At 54.4% G+C, this 14874-nt stretch overlaps 1 protein-coding gene across 4 annotated transcripts in view; it reads right to left on the reverse strand.

Moving 5' to 3' along the window:
- Positions 1-5007: 5007 nt before the first annotated feature.
- Positions 5008-14874, reverse strand: part of ATOH8 (atonal bHLH transcription factor 8) — a 31523-nt gene continuing 21656 nt past the window's right edge. For 3 of the 4 annotated variants that reach the window (XM_035001143.1, XM_035001152.1, XM_035001144.1), the window contains one exon: positions 5008-6068. In XM_035001143.1, coding sequence (XP_034857034.1) covers positions 5753-6068 — 316 coding nt within the window. In that variant the 3' untranslated portion in view covers positions 5008-5752. The remainder of the gene's footprint in view (positions 6069-14874) is intronic. The other variant, XM_035001150.1, reaches the window with a different exon arrangement.

Genomic DNA, 14874 nt, shown 5'->3' on the forward strand with positions numbered 1-14874 from the left:
ACATGCCTTGGTTACAGGAAAGCCTGAAGGGAGAAATGTGGCTGCTCCAGGGCGTGCATCTCTCCTCCTGGAAGCAAGACCTCGGATACCTGCTCAGCTGAGGGGTGGGTGAGAGCCCCAGTCAGTTGCCCTGTTTGCTCATGACCTTTCCGTTAGATACCATATTTTATAGTCTCATGTTTTCTGGCCTGGGTTTTTTGGGGACCTGGGGTTGGTTAGGGGAATATTAGTTTGAAGAAAAAAGGCTGGATTCAAGCCCCAGCTGTGGGATAACTTAGGGTGAATCACGGCCCAGAAATGCAGTGTCAGGGACTGAAGCCAGAGGGGAAAATATTTATAACTGCCGGAAACATGATGAACCTGTCAAAAATACATGAAATCAGCTAAATAAGTTGGGAAGAAAAAAGCAAGGTCTTGTTTTGTTTTGTGAGTGTGGACATTTTTTTAAAAAATCAAGAAAGAGAAAAATAATTCCTCTACATACAACTGTCTTATGTGAATGATGTTTGGGGGAAATCGAGGAAAGTATCTGTTCCCTTGAGCTGAAGCAGGTTAGAGAGAAGGGATCAGCCATAGGAGGCAATTGGGAGAGAGATTATGAATTCAGTGGACCCAAGAGATCAAAGCCGACATAACCATGGGGCTACAACCCTCCCCCCGAGAATCTTGGGAGATTCGGAGTGATGCTGGTCTCCTGTGAATGTGGAGTGGGGGTGGAGATGTTTTTATTTATATCTGAGCAGGAGAAAGGAGCTCTTAGGATGGGTGGACAAGCACCTAGGCCACTGCTGTTGGGTAGGGCAGGGTCTCTCTGGCTGCCCACGTTCTGGGACTGAGAGAACTTGTGTTCTGGGAGGAACCAGGGGGGCCTGGGTGGATCTGAAGCAGAGGAAACTTAGATTGAAAAGGAACTGTTTCCACTGCAGCAAACACTAGGGTTCAGAAAGAATGTTGTTTCCTGGGCAGCCAGAGAAAGGGAACCTCGGATTCAGCCAGCTCCCCGGGACGCCAAGCTGGGGTCATAGAGACTGGGGAGGCGTTGGAGACGCTGGAGGAGAGGAGGGACCCTTCCTGACAGGTCCGATGGGCAGCTGAGGAGTCCGGACTGCGACCTAGCCGCGGTGGGCCCAGGGGAGGGACTTCAGAAAGAGACCTCTATGGGCCACAGCAGAGGAAGGGTCAGCAGGAACAGATCAGGGACAGAGAGGCCGGCCAGGGGGTGCCACACAGCCCTGTGAGCAATAAGGAAGCCGGTCTCCGAATCTAGCCTCTGAACATTCCTTGTGGTGCGCCTGGAGGTTGGCCTGAGGGGGTTCCCACTGAAACTTGCTCCAGGAGGGCAAAGGAAGCACATCTCTTCAGCTGATTAATAGTGACTGCCCGGAGCGTTGTCAGGAGCTCCAGCCCGGGAGAAGAGCCACACTGACAGGTGATGTCTGCCGTGCGGGCGGCATGGGGTGTGGCAGCGGTCATTCATTCATCCACACCCAGTCAAGAGCTGTCCACCGGCTCCGTGCCGGGCCCCTGCGCTCCGAGGCGGTCCTCTGCGGGCGCTCAGGTCCCTCAGCTGCAGAAAGAGCAAACAGCCCCAAGCCCAGGCTCCACTCTGCTCTAGACCTTCTCCCTCGGAGCCTCTTGAAGGTTTTGGAAAAGGCCTGTGTCCCATTCTCTCAGGGTCTTGAACAAATTAGCTGCTTGGTAGTTATTTGTGGAAGGAGGAAAAGAAATGCGTGAATCACCATATTTTCCACTTTTTATTCATTTAACAGAGAAACCAATATATACATTTTGCAAGGCCTTTTCGAGGATTTGGAGATGAATTAGACCCAATCTTTGCCCTCTAGGAATTCATAGGACCATCTGGAGGTTGTGCTATGGAGACATGTGCCCAATTATCTGTAAAACCAGGTCGTTGTGGGTAAATCCAAGTTCCTTGCAGGTGCCTGGCTTCAGGAAGGCAGACAGAGCTTGTCTGGGGCCCGGGGTCTCAGAGGGGAGACCAGTGCCAAGGTGAGAACCAAGATGGGGGTGGGTAGCGGAGGATGAAGCCAGCTGCCCTTCCCCCCATGCCCCCCAGGGAGGGCCCCCTCCATGCCTCCCTGTCCCCCTGGAGCCTGGAGACAGACCACAGCTGAGCAGGAGGGGCGACAGCAAGAGGTCAGAGTGAAAATGGCAGTACAAATCCCCTTCGAGGAAACACTTAGAGACGTCCAAGTCTTGTTCTGTCATTGGGCCACTGGCGAGGACTTTGTCACTCAGAAAACAGCATGGCAAGAGGGAGGCAAGTGCTGTACCCAGACCCCCAGCTGGCCTCCCATGGCTGACCACAGCACAGCGCTGGCCTCCGCCTAACGAGCAACGCCCACATCACCGCCCCGGACCGTGGGTACGAAGGGCCTCTGTTCCTCCAGCTCCTGTCTCAGTCCCCACACACAGTCACCCAGTTCCCCAGCCCTGGGTCCTGCCCCTCCTCCTCACTGGCTGGTGAGGAAGGGGAGAGGGGCGAGGGTGGGGTAAAGGGGAAAGGACAGCCCAGGGCCTTGGAGGACTTGGGGTGGTGGAGGGAGGGGAGGAGGAGGTCTCAGGCCGGAGTGGCGGGCCACAGGGCCCCAAGGGAGTATGGAGCCCACCCGGGGCCCTGGCCAAGCTGTGAGCCCAGATGGGGGCCCAGGGGCTTGTGGACTGCCCTCCCCAGAACTTCAGCCTCTCTTCTGGGATGGTCCGAGGCCGGAACCAGGAAGCAGTGCAGCCTCCGTGCCCCAAATTTTTGAAGAGCCTTGTGGAGCTCAGTGGAGCTGCAAGCTCCGCGTCCTGGAGCCGTGCTCTGGAGTTTTTGTCCTGCGGAGAGCAGGGAGCACGCGGGCTGCACGAACCGGGCACGCACACAGAGGTGCACGCGCAGACGTGTGTGTTCACACTCACGCAGGTGCCCTGGGTCCTTCTGCGGCTGGTGACTGATGAGCCATCCCAGGCACATGGGGCCGCGGGACCCAGAGCAAACAACAAAGCAGGAGGGGGTGCCACACACAAGCCTGCAGGGGCTCCGTGACCAAAACCCTCCGCTGGACTGGGACATGAAGAGGGTGGCTCTTCATAATTTTTATTTGGGCCAGGGTCTTCTTGAATGGTTGCTTATGTAAAACCGTCTAAAAGACTGTCGAGGAAATCTGAATCTATCTCAAACCGATTTCCCTTCCCTGGGAATACATGCAAGTGCATCCATGGGTGTGCATGTGTACACGAGAAGGAATGTGTTTGTGTGTGTGCGTGCAAAAACACAAACTGCCGTGCTGGTGGGGAAGCTGGAAAAAGAAAGAAAAGCATAGACTTTTGATCATTCCTCTGCATACGTGTGTGGGCATGTGCACACAAAGCCGTAAACACACACACATCCATCCAGCCGCATCTTTGGCCCAGTCTGCATCCCGTATCAGTGATTCTAAGCTGCTTTTATGTCCGAGAGCTGACCACTTAAACCAGTAGCTCTCAGCCTTGCTGGCACATTGGAATCACTTAGGGAGTTTTTAAAAATCCCAGTGTCCAGGGAACACTCCAGACCAATACATCAGAATTTCTGGAGATGGGACTTTGGCATAAATACTTCATATCAATATTTAATCATCTCCTTAGGTGATTCCAATGTCCTGCCAGGGCTAAGTATTCCTATGCATAGAAAGCCCTTCTCTCATTCCTCTGCACAGAAAACTTCTATTCATCCTTCAAGACCCAACTCCCATGGCCCCTTTGGAGGAAAGCTCTTCCTGACACCTGCCTAGGGAGAATTAGTTTTTTTCTTTCCTGAAGTTCCCAACAACATCTTAGACAACTGACTGCATCATAATTATTTGCTTGTCTGTACAGAACCATGACCTCTGTGAAGACAGGTGCTGTGTGAGATCCATCTCTCTATTGCCAACAACTAGCTTGATGTCTGATATGCAGCTGATGATCCACAGATGCTTCAGACTGAAAGGGAAGTACGTAATGAAGGCCAGGAACAAGAGAGGGGTGGGGAGTGGAGGCCATGCATTGTTTCTGAGTGGGAAGGCCATAGGTCTGGTCCCCTGGCAGCACGATGGGGGTACCTCCCCACCTTTTAATAACAGAAAGGGTCCTCTTATGTCAATAAGTCTGATGCTCATTGGTCCACATTTCCTGTTTCCCTAGGAAGTGCCACAGGTATTACTCAGAAATTCAGAGAGACAAGTGAGTGGGGTTGTGACCTGTGCCTGGAGTCCTAGGTGACCAACCTTTCTATTCTTTTTAGATTTATTTAAAGAGAGAGAGAGTGTGTGTGAGCAGTGGGAAGGGCGGGGGGGTGGGGAGAGAGAGAGAATCCTCAAGCAGACTCCCTGCTGAGCACGGAGCCCAACTCGGGGCTTAATTCCAGGGTCCTGAGGTCATGACCTGAGCAGAAATCAAGAGCCGGCTGTTTCACCAACTGAGCCACCCATGCGCCCCCAGGTGACCAACCTTTCTTAAGCGTCCCCTTGTTGCCCCCATCCCAAGCCCGCTCTGTCTGGCTGGCTTCCAGGGCACCTTTGCTCTAAGGAGTGCTCTGAGCCATCCAGATCCCCTGCTTCTGTCCCAGATCCAGGCCCGCCCAACAACCTGGTCCTGGGCAAAGGGCTGTGCCTGGGAAACATTAGTGCAAGGGGAGGAGGCTCCTGTCTGCCAGCTGGGCCTGCAGACCCTCCAGCCCCAGTCCAGGAGCCTGAGGAGCAGACAAGAGAGGGCATCCCTGGGCTGAATGAAGTGAGTGAGGTCTGAAGTGGAAAGAGCTCCTCACGTTTCTGACCAGGCCTCCTGGTCACTAGTCCAGGCTGAGGTCATGGTGAGGGCCCCCTACCCCCTGACACACACACATGCACACACTCACACGCTGCCCACTTCCTGAAGGGTTCTCGACCTCTAGGCCGAGACCAGCCTCTCCCCTCCCGCACAACTGGCCCTCAACTGACCAGCCAAGGTCCTGGTTACCCACAGAGTCCATTCAACACGAGCAAGTGTTTTCTTTACATGTTGGGGCTTTTACTTCAATTTGAAGCAGATGGTTGAGCACAGATGTGAACAGCTTTGGCCTTTTGAGCACAAGGAAGGAACAGGCCTTGGCTTTGAACATGCCCCCCGGCCCGCACCTTCCCCAACTTACTGACCCGTTCCCCTGGTCCCTTCCTCCCCTCTGTCCCTCTGCATAACTGGGAACAGACTACTGGCCTTCATGCAGGGAACCATCTTGTTTTCCCAGCCAGGAGGGTGGACCACAGGCAAGGAGTGGCTGGCTGGGCTGGCTGGGGAACAAAGACCCTTTAGGTGACCCTGGTGGGGCAAGTCCCTGGGGTGGGGTACAGGATGGTCAATATTGCTTCTTTCCTCCCCCTTCCTCCCTTGCCTTGATGCTCAGAGCCCAAGGAGCCTGGACCCAAGGAACACTGAGAATCAGGGTCAGAGGCCTGGGCAGCCAGTGGGAGGGCAAGAAGAGGGCCAGGATCTCATATCCCACTCTGTACAAGCACCCCCAGCCCTCTCTCGCCACCCCCAGAAAGTTTATCTTGTACCCAGCCAGCTCAGGGCCCAATGTAGAAAGAGAGTTCCAGGTCAGAGGGTCGAGCACTTCCATGGTCACCAAATGTCCATCCCTTCCATGAGTTTCCAGCGGGACTGCTGACTCGTCTTTGGCTTGGGATGGCTTTGGCAATGGGAGGAGCCAAAGTCATAGAGCAATGGTGTGGCTTCTCACTGTGGGCTGTTATCACCACAATTTGTTCAGTGTCTCTGTGGAATCTTTGGCAATGAATTTCTGCAGCCCTGGGCAAGGGGGAGGCTTTGCTCTCCCCTCCCCACCAGGCAGAGGGCAAAGTGCGGAGTCACCGGAGTGGCTGAGAGGGGACAGGAGGGTGCGAGGGAGGCAGATGTGCCCCTGCACCCTGACAGGCAGTGGTCTGAGCATCTGGCGGCATCTTGGAGAAGAAGACAAGGCTGGATTTGGAGAGCTCACCTTCTCCTTGGGCTTGACCAGAAAGAGGGCCCACAGCAGCATCCTTGGCCTAGACTGGGGCCAGTCACTCCTGAAAGAAACAACCAACGGTCAGAAGAAACCCTACTCTCCCGACTCCCGTATCCTAAAGGCCAACTGGTCCCGTGTGCTGGCACCCTCAGCACCTCCTCTCGTTTACTCCTTGCTGCTGTCCCAGGAGGGACCGGTGTGGCCCAGGCAGGGAACTGCGTCTTGATGGGCTCAGTAAGTGACGGCGCCAGCATCTGAACCCAGGACCGGCTGCCCCCAGGGCCCAGCCTGTCCCCTGACTCCGCACCCTGCATTTGAGAGCCATTGCTGATTTTGCCGGTTTGGGGAAACGGGCAGGGCTGCAGGGGCTAGAGGGAGCTCAGGGATACCTAGTGCTGCTGATCACACCATCCTCCGGGCCACACCCCATGGGAATGGCCATCCGCAGCTCCTTTTCTCTCCTGTTCAGACAAGAGCACTATACCTGGAGTCACGGGGCCAACTCAAGGTGCTGCCCATCTACCCACCACCTAGGGGTCCCTGAGACAAGTCACTTGACTTCTCTGGGCCTCGGCGTTCTCATCTATAAAATGACACAGCTGGACCAGGTCAATAATTGTCGAACTTTCTTTTAAGCGGTAGAAATAAAGTCTGACCTGGGCAGCCCTACACAGAAAACAGAGAAACATGGTCTGGTGTGTTTGGAGCAGTAGGGTGGGGGGACACAGGGCAAGGGGGTCGCAGGGTGCATTTCCCTCCAATGTGAGGCTTGGGACGTCTCTGGGAACCCAGGGTGCTAAGGAGCACAGTTTGGAAACCACAGAGGTTAGACCATCTCTAAGGGCCTCACCGTGCTGACCTCTGGAACCTTCGCTCTGGCAGCTGGACTTGCAGTTGCTCCTGAGAACAGTGACCACAGGGTGTGACTTGCTACCAGGAAGGGGCAGGAGATGGGGCAGGGTCACAGGGGCTGCTGGGACCTTAGGAGCTGTCGGGGAGGGTCTGCAAGGACACGTCCTCCCAGAACAGGCCAGAGTAATGGCAGTGCCTTAACCTGGTACAGCCCACTCCTACTGAAGCAGCTCCAGGTACCGCTTCTCTGTGATTCCCGCGACCACCCCGAACAAACAGCTAAGTTGCATGTTTCTGAAGCAAAACCTCTGCGGGGCACCTCTGCCACTCCCGGGGGCTTGCTCGCATCCCCCATCTCAGAGGTGAGCTACCGCCCCCGTTTGGAGGAGGCGCGGGAAGCTGGCCACAGCAGGATCTGAATCCCGATCGACAGTGTTTATTCTACCACAGAGAAGCCGCTCCGGCTCAGCTGCAGGCTTGGGGGGCCGGGCCGCCGCCAAACCACGGTTCTGGAGGGCCTGCCGACCGCAGGCCCCGGGGAGCCTCGCAGGCCTGGGGGGCTGGGCTTGGCCGGCGGCAGGGCTGGAGGGGGGGGCCCGAGGAGGAGGGGGCTTCGCCCAGCTAACAGAGGCTGAGGAGGGAGGAAGGAATGCGGGAGGTGGGAGCATCCTGATGCGCCGCGTCCAGGCTCACCTCCCCTGAGCCGGCCGTGCGGTGCGCGGCTGGCCCCGGCAGGAATCTGCTTCCTGGGACCGAGTCTGAGGAGGAGGATTAAGGGGCGGGAAGGAAACCCATGGGGAGGGCACGGGGCCTGTGGTCCAGGGGTGATTTACAGCCCGCGTCAGCCGGGCGCTGGCTGCCTGGGCGGGCCCTCTCCGTCCGCCCGCCTGCGGTCTGGGGGAAGGCGCAGGAAGCTGGCTCGGCCGGCGGCCCGGGCTGTCCTACTGGCCACTCCTGCAAGGCGCCTGTCCCAAGCCCTCTATTGGCTCTCGGACCCTGCGGAAGCCATGACTACCACCCAAGAGCAACCAAGAGCAATGGAGCCGGTTCCTCTCCCCAAAGCCTGACCTTCAGTGCCCCATCCCGCCCTTTCCCTGGTGTCTACGCTGGACCTGGGCTCCCACCGCCCACCTCCATGCAGGAATCCCAGCACATGCACCAACCAACCAAGGAAGTCTTACGTCAAATGGGGCATGGGGGGAAGAATACTAGGTGGTCTTAGGTGCCAGGACCTCCTCTGAGATTAACCTGCTTTGTGACCTTGGGGAACTTACCCTCCCTCTCTGTGCTTTAATTCCTTCACTTATATAGCAAGTGTAAGTACATATACATGGACACGCACTCTCCCCAAAGGGTCTGCTGTAGAATACTAGACGGGTGAGGTACAGCCCATAAGTCTGGGAAACACCACAGACCTTGGCCCCATCTTGGAAAGTCACTACATATATTAAAGCATATTAAAGGCTCTAAAAAGTCCTGCAGTAAAGAAATTTGCCTGGCTTTATTTACCCACTATCTGCTGAATTCATTTGATTCTGTGATCACAACTGCACCTTGAGGCAATCTGTGGCCCTTCCCTGGACTTCAAGTATCTGCTTCTTTTCTGCCTCAGCATCCAAACCCAAATGCCCAGTGGGGGCAGCAGGTTGGTCCAGCCTCAGTCAGATTTCTTCCATAGACCAGCTATGCTTGGGGTATAGGAGACAAACCCACGGATGCCCCTTCAGAAGGGGCAGGGTGTGTGTGTGTGTGTGTGTGTGTGTATTAATTACAGGCAGGTAATTACAAATACAGAGGAGATGGCTGGCAAATACTCCCCACTGTGACAACCATACCACAGACCCCTTCGCAGAGGAGGAAGAGGTCCTGGCACCTAAGACCACCTAGTATTCTTCCCCCCATGCCCCATTTGACGTAAGACTTCCTTGGTTGGTTGGTGCATGTGCTGGGATTCCTGCATGGAGGTGGGCGGTGGGAGCCCACCCATACCACAGACCCCTTCCACAGCTGGGAAAGGCTCTTGGCTCACTGCTCTAAAGAGCCCCCTAAGTCCCAGCCCCTTACCATAGAAGATACCCTTTAAACAGAGTCTGCCATGAAAATAAACTTTGAATGTGACTAGACAAGATGGCCTCTCAGGTCCCTTTCCGTGGTTCTGACGTGTTGAGTTCGATGGAGGGGATTTGGTCAGTGTGGCAAAGTGGTTGAGTTTATCACATTTAGAAATCATCTTTTGATCTGTCCATTCATTTGTGGCCAGAACATCAGCTCCACGAGGACAGGGACATGGTCTGTTTTGTTTGCTGATGAAGCCCCGGAGCCTAGAACCATCCGGATGCATAGGAGCACCTCGATAAATATTAGTTGAACAAGTGAATAAATATTTCCAGTCACAGGCATTTTATTTACTATAACTTTTATATACCACGGAATATGTTTCCCGTTTCAAATGTAACTTAGCGTTTTTGTAAATATGCCTACGCTTCAGGGAAACTTTGGGTAATTGTTATGAAACCTGGAACAGGGCTGCACCTTTTTCACTTTTGTTCATTTCTTGTTTTTTTTATTTCTAATTATACCTCCTCTGCTTACCAAGTTTTTCTCTGGTTTTACGAGGACTGGCTTCCTCTCTCAATCACTTCTGTGTACTACAGTGCAATTTTACCACTTTAGGGGCATTTGAAAAAATGACTCTATTTGCCATCTCAGGTGTTTTACCTTTTAAATTCATTTTCAGTTTATGATTTTCATATTCATTTTCAGTCCACTCTACCTACTTAACCATTTTTCACTGTTTTCGAATTATCCTTTTTTTTCTATTTCAGCAATTTGGATATATTCTTCCAGATGCAGAAAAAGATCCAATGGAATGGAAATCCTGACAGTTTGTTTGTTTGTTTCTCCTAAAAAGAAGTCAGATTTCAAATGTTATTTTAAAACAAAACTATGAAAGACAAGCAGGGAGGGCACCTGGGTGGCTCAGTCGTTAAGCGTCTGCCTTCAGCTCAGGTCATGATCCCAGGGTCCTGGGATCTAGTCCCACATCAGGCTCCCTGCTCGGCGGAGAGCCTGCTTCTCCCTCTCCCTCTGCCTGCCGCTCCCCCTGCTTGTGCTCTCTCTCTCTCTGTCAAATAAATAAATAAAATCTTAAAAAAAAAAAAAAAAAGACAAGCAGGGACGACGTGGGAGATGTATTTTCAAGACCCACACTATTAGGTATTATTTTATCTTTCACTTCTCAGTGCACCAACATGTGGGCTGGGAAGGGCCTTTGTGTTTGGTTGCAAATGCAGAACTGTGAGGTCCACTGTAGCCCCAAAGTCAGCAGGCCACAGGGCCCTGGACAGGCGGGCTCATCTCTCCATGCCTCAATTTCTCCATCTTTAAAGAGGACACAGTAATAGTACCTGCCTTCCAGGCCAGTTGCCAAGAGTCATTGAGACAAAGGAGCCATGGCCCTGGCAGGGCCTGGCACACCGTGCAGGCACGGGAAGGTGCTGGCTCACGTCCCTGCAAAAAGCTGGGTCCTCCCTTTGACGAACGGGTGTCCGAAAATATAAAAATGGCATCATAGTCTGAAAAGTCTCAAGTAATCAGAAGTAGTCACATTGAACCAACTGTCATATTGACCAATTTGGTTTTGATGGATTTTAAAAAAAATAGACACAATTTCTAAAATGACATAAGGCATGTCCATCACCTCATGACTGGATAACCAAAGTATGGTGTATCCATATAATGGAATATTATTCGGCCAGAACAAGGACGGAGGTACTAAAACATGCTAGAACACGATGGACCCCAAAAGCAGTGTGCTAAGTGAAAGAAGCCAGTCACAAAAGGCCACCTGTTCTAGGATTCCATTCACATGAAGTGTCCAGAGGGGGGAAACCCACAGACTAGCGGCTCCCTGGGGGCAGGGGGCAGGGAGGACTTTGGGGTAGGAAGGGAGAACTAAAGCATACGGGGTGTCTTTCTCGCCTGAGAAGAAAGTTCTAAAATGCACTGCGGTGATGGTTGCACATAGCTGCGAAAATACGAGAAACCACTCAGCGGTACACTTCCAGTGGGTGAACTAACGTCATCTCAGTCAAGCAGTTAAGTTTTAAAAAAATTATGTAGGTAGTACATGCTAATTACAGAAAGTGTAGGAAGTACAGAAGAGTGGACAGAAGGGAAAAATTTCAGTCACTTCAATCTCCCCCCTGGGAACGTGGGGTGACTACCGTTCCTTTACTTTTCTCAGGCTTAGATACACCTATAGGGTATATTTTGTTGGTTTGTTTGGGTTATTTATTTATTTACTTATTTTTAGAAAATGTTTATCATTGGGCGCCTGGGTGGCTCAGTTGGTTAAGCGACTGCCTTCGGCTCAGGTCATGATTCTGGAGTCCCGGGATCGAGTCCCGCATCGGGCTCCCTGCTCGGCGGGGAGCCTGCTTCTCCCTCTGACCCTCTCCTCTCTCATGCTGTTTCTCTCTCGCTCGCTCTCCAATAAATAAATAAATAAAATCTTAAAAAAAAAATTTAAAAAAAGAAAATGTTTATTATTTACATATCCTTGACACGGACATAGAATTTTAAGAAGGTGGAACTGGGTCGTGCCGACTGCACCGTAAGCTGCTGCTTGAGCCCTAAACGCCCCCACGCCCCGGACGCCTTTGCCTTTGGCGCATGCGTTTGCCCATCTTCTCCGTGGGCCAGGCGCTGCTGAGATTATTCTGGGCATAAGCACAGGCCTGGGCTTCTGGCCTCCCAACTTCCCAGGGAACTGGAAGCAGGTATGGACCAGCCCACCCCCAGCGCCTCCCACCTCGCCTGGCCTGGGCGCCAGGGGTGACAGGCAGGAAATTTATGAGCAGTTGGAGTTGGCTGCTATGTTCCGAGGGCGGGAACATGGTGTGAATCAAGGATCCCACTGTGTCCGGGCTGGGAGGGCCCTCTGAGGTCCCAGCCATCTAAGAGTTGCAGAGTTGGGGCCAGAGCCCCTGGTGAGCCGGGAGAATCCTCCTGGGGACCATGAATTGGGAGAATTCATCTACTTAACAAAGACGTACTGAGTCCCTACTGGGTGCCAGCCCTGTGACAGGCACGGGGTCAGAGTCCCGGCCTGGGGCAGCCGACACCGTGACTCCGGGGTGAGGCCGCAAACCACTGCGGCTGGTCCGCACCGTCGACCTGCCCGGTCGCTGTTGTGTTGGCTCCTCAAGGAGCGGCCGAGCTTGCCAGGGGCTCCAGGTTACAGTGTGCAGACAGCTGTCCACGCTGCTAAGAGGCTCCCCTACCCAGCGGGCCCCAGCCCCCTAGGCCGGGAGCATGAGTGGGTCCGGCAGTCTAAGCCCCTTGTTTCCCGAGCCCAGTGGATCCGTTCCAACCTGAGTCAGTCCATGACATAAGAAAGATCCACCGCATCAGACAGTGTTGAGGCTGGGAGCAGGTAGCCCTGGGGTTCCCTCCTGTGCTAAGCTGCTAGAGGTGGAGCCGGGTCCCCGGTGGGCCGGGCGAGCACTGAGAGGGCGCTGTCCACATACCCCACACTGTCCTAAAGCTTTACCGGCTGGACCGTAACCTCCAAGAGGGCGGGGTTTTGTGGCCGGGTCCCTGCTGTCTCCCCAGTCCGGGAAAATCAGAGCTAACTGGAGTCCAGTCTCTTAGCCCACCTGCCCCCACCTCCACTGCAGGCTGGGAAAAATGTGCTTCTCCTCTGTGCTCCCGAGGCACCATATATGGACGCCTACATCCCTCCGTGCCACGAATTGCTGGTGGTATGATGGCCACCATCCCCTCGCTCACCCCAAGCACCTCCACCGTGAACTCCTGAAGGAAGGAAGAGGCATTGTCATCCTCGGCACCCATATCCTCCTAGGCCTAAGGACAGAAGTGAGTGAATCAGTGCTTAGGGCTACTATTTATTTACTGAGGGTGGCCTCGTGCCGGGCGCCACGCTCTACTCCTTTGCGTGTGCCGTCTCACACACTCCTGGGGAAGTGGCCATCGCTGCTCCCATTTTACAGATGAGGAAATGGAGGCTGGCACAGTTTCCTGGCTTCCCTAGGTCACCCTGCCAGGATGCAGGACAGCAAGGCAGACCCCTTGACCTCTGGAGAGCAGCTTCTTCACTGGCAAGCGGGTCGGGCAAGTCCCCAAGCCATCCACCCAGCCGCCACCTTCCTGGGTTCTAAGAAAATCTCAGTCTTTGTCCTTTGAGCCTAAGGGAAAGGTGGCTGGCACTGGGAGCCCTGGCACTCCCAGAGCCAGGGCCAGAGCCCATAAGGAGCTCACTGAGCCTGCAAGGGACGGCCAGGGAGACCCACAGCCCCCACCATGCTGACGCCTTCTTGGGCTACAGGCCACTCTCTCTGGCTGCCAGTCTCTCGGTTTCTCTCTCCATGCTTCGCCTGTGTGTCTCTGTGCCAACTCTCTCTTGGCCTCTCCTTTGTTTATCTCTCCCGTCCGTCAGCCTGTCTTTCTTGGCCCCCACCCCACCCAGAGCACAGGGCACTGTGAGGGTCGAGCTGGCCCGAGAGAGGGTCTGAGGCCCAGCTGCTGCAGCTTCCCATCTGCTTCCCATTCTGCGATGTTGTCCAGCCAATTCCACTTGGCTACCCACTGCTCTTCCAGACCCCAGGAGCCCAAGGAGCCCATGACCTTGCCCCCACAACCAGAAGAGGCACTCAGACAGGAGGGGAGCGGACAGCTGGGCAGACAGGTGGCCCAGCCAGATGAGGACGGCCCTGCTCCCTGGCAGCTCCCCGGTCGGCCCTCACCCATGACTCTCACCCCTCACTCCCACACACACTACACACATACACTCACACCTAACCATCGTGTCGACAGATCCCTGTCAGGCCTGCTTCTTCCCCACCTGGGGATCGCTCCTCACCACTCCTCTGCATCTTCGGTGCCTCCCTCCCCAGTCCTCACGGCAACTGACAGCTGGGGTGATGGCACACCAAGCAGAGAAGCCAATTCTTGCCCGGTGCTGGCCAGCGAGCCTTTGCAAAGACCGCAGGGTGTCTCCAGGAGACCCCCAGGAAGGAGCCTAGCTGTGGCTATTTCAGGACCAGTGGGGGAAATAATAGGTGGTCATGAGGTCCCCGGACAGCCCCCCCAAATCAAGTGACTTCCATAAAAACTGTGCAAATGCAGTTTTAAGGTGAGAAAAACACCTCCCCTGCTTCTTCTCAACTTCCCTAGGCCCCTCACAGCTAGATTCTGGAGGCACCGTGGGATCCAGGCCAGGGTGGGATATCTCTGATCAGGGCTCCTTACCCACTGCCACCCTGCCTGTCCATCAGCGACGACCCAAAAGTAGCTTCCAGCTGCACCACGGAAAGGCCAAGACTGGAAGAGAACCGAGTAGTTTACCCACATGCACGTGCACACACACACCTACTCACAGGCAATAAGCCCTGCCGTAGGAGCACATCACACGGCCTCTGTTTGAATCCTGACTTCCCCATTCTACCAGCTGTGTGACTTTGAGCAAGTTACTTCACCTCTCTGTGCCTCCGTTTCTTCACCTATAAAATGGTAATAACCGTGATCTACTGCACAATGTTGTAGGGAGGATTCAGGAGCACAACGGTGGCAATGCAAAGCACTGGGCATTGGGCAGCCCCGTGTCAGAGAGCACGTGTATGTGTGGGGGGGGGCTCCCTGCCATTTGCCCCATTAGCTCCCCGAGGCAGGACTGCGTCTGCACCTCAGCCTGCCAGGGTCCCGGTCTGTACTGGGCACAGAGGAGTTGCCTGTTAGACGCTGTGGACCGCAACTGGAAAGCCCTCCGCCCCTCTGTTCATTCAGCAACTATCTACTGCGTGTTTACACCATGCCCGCTGCCTTTGAAGCACTGGGGATCCTGCAATGAGCCAGAGACAAGGAGCCCTGCCCTCCCCGCGCTGACATCCTAGAACCAGCCCTTCCCCGGGAGCAGATTTCCCCAGGGAAAGGAAGCCTCGTGTTTTCTGTGCCAAACAGCTTGGACAGGTCCCTTCCCGATAACTGATGCACTT

This window comes from Mirounga leonina, unplaced genomic scaffold (assembly GCF_011800145.1).
Source record: "Mirounga leonina isolate KUSES-001 unplaced genomic scaffold, KU_Mleo_1.0 Mir_125, whole genome shotgun sequence".
In the NCBI taxonomy this organism is placed as follows: domain Eukaryota; kingdom Metazoa; phylum Chordata; class Mammalia; order Carnivora; family Phocidae; genus Mirounga; species Mirounga leonina.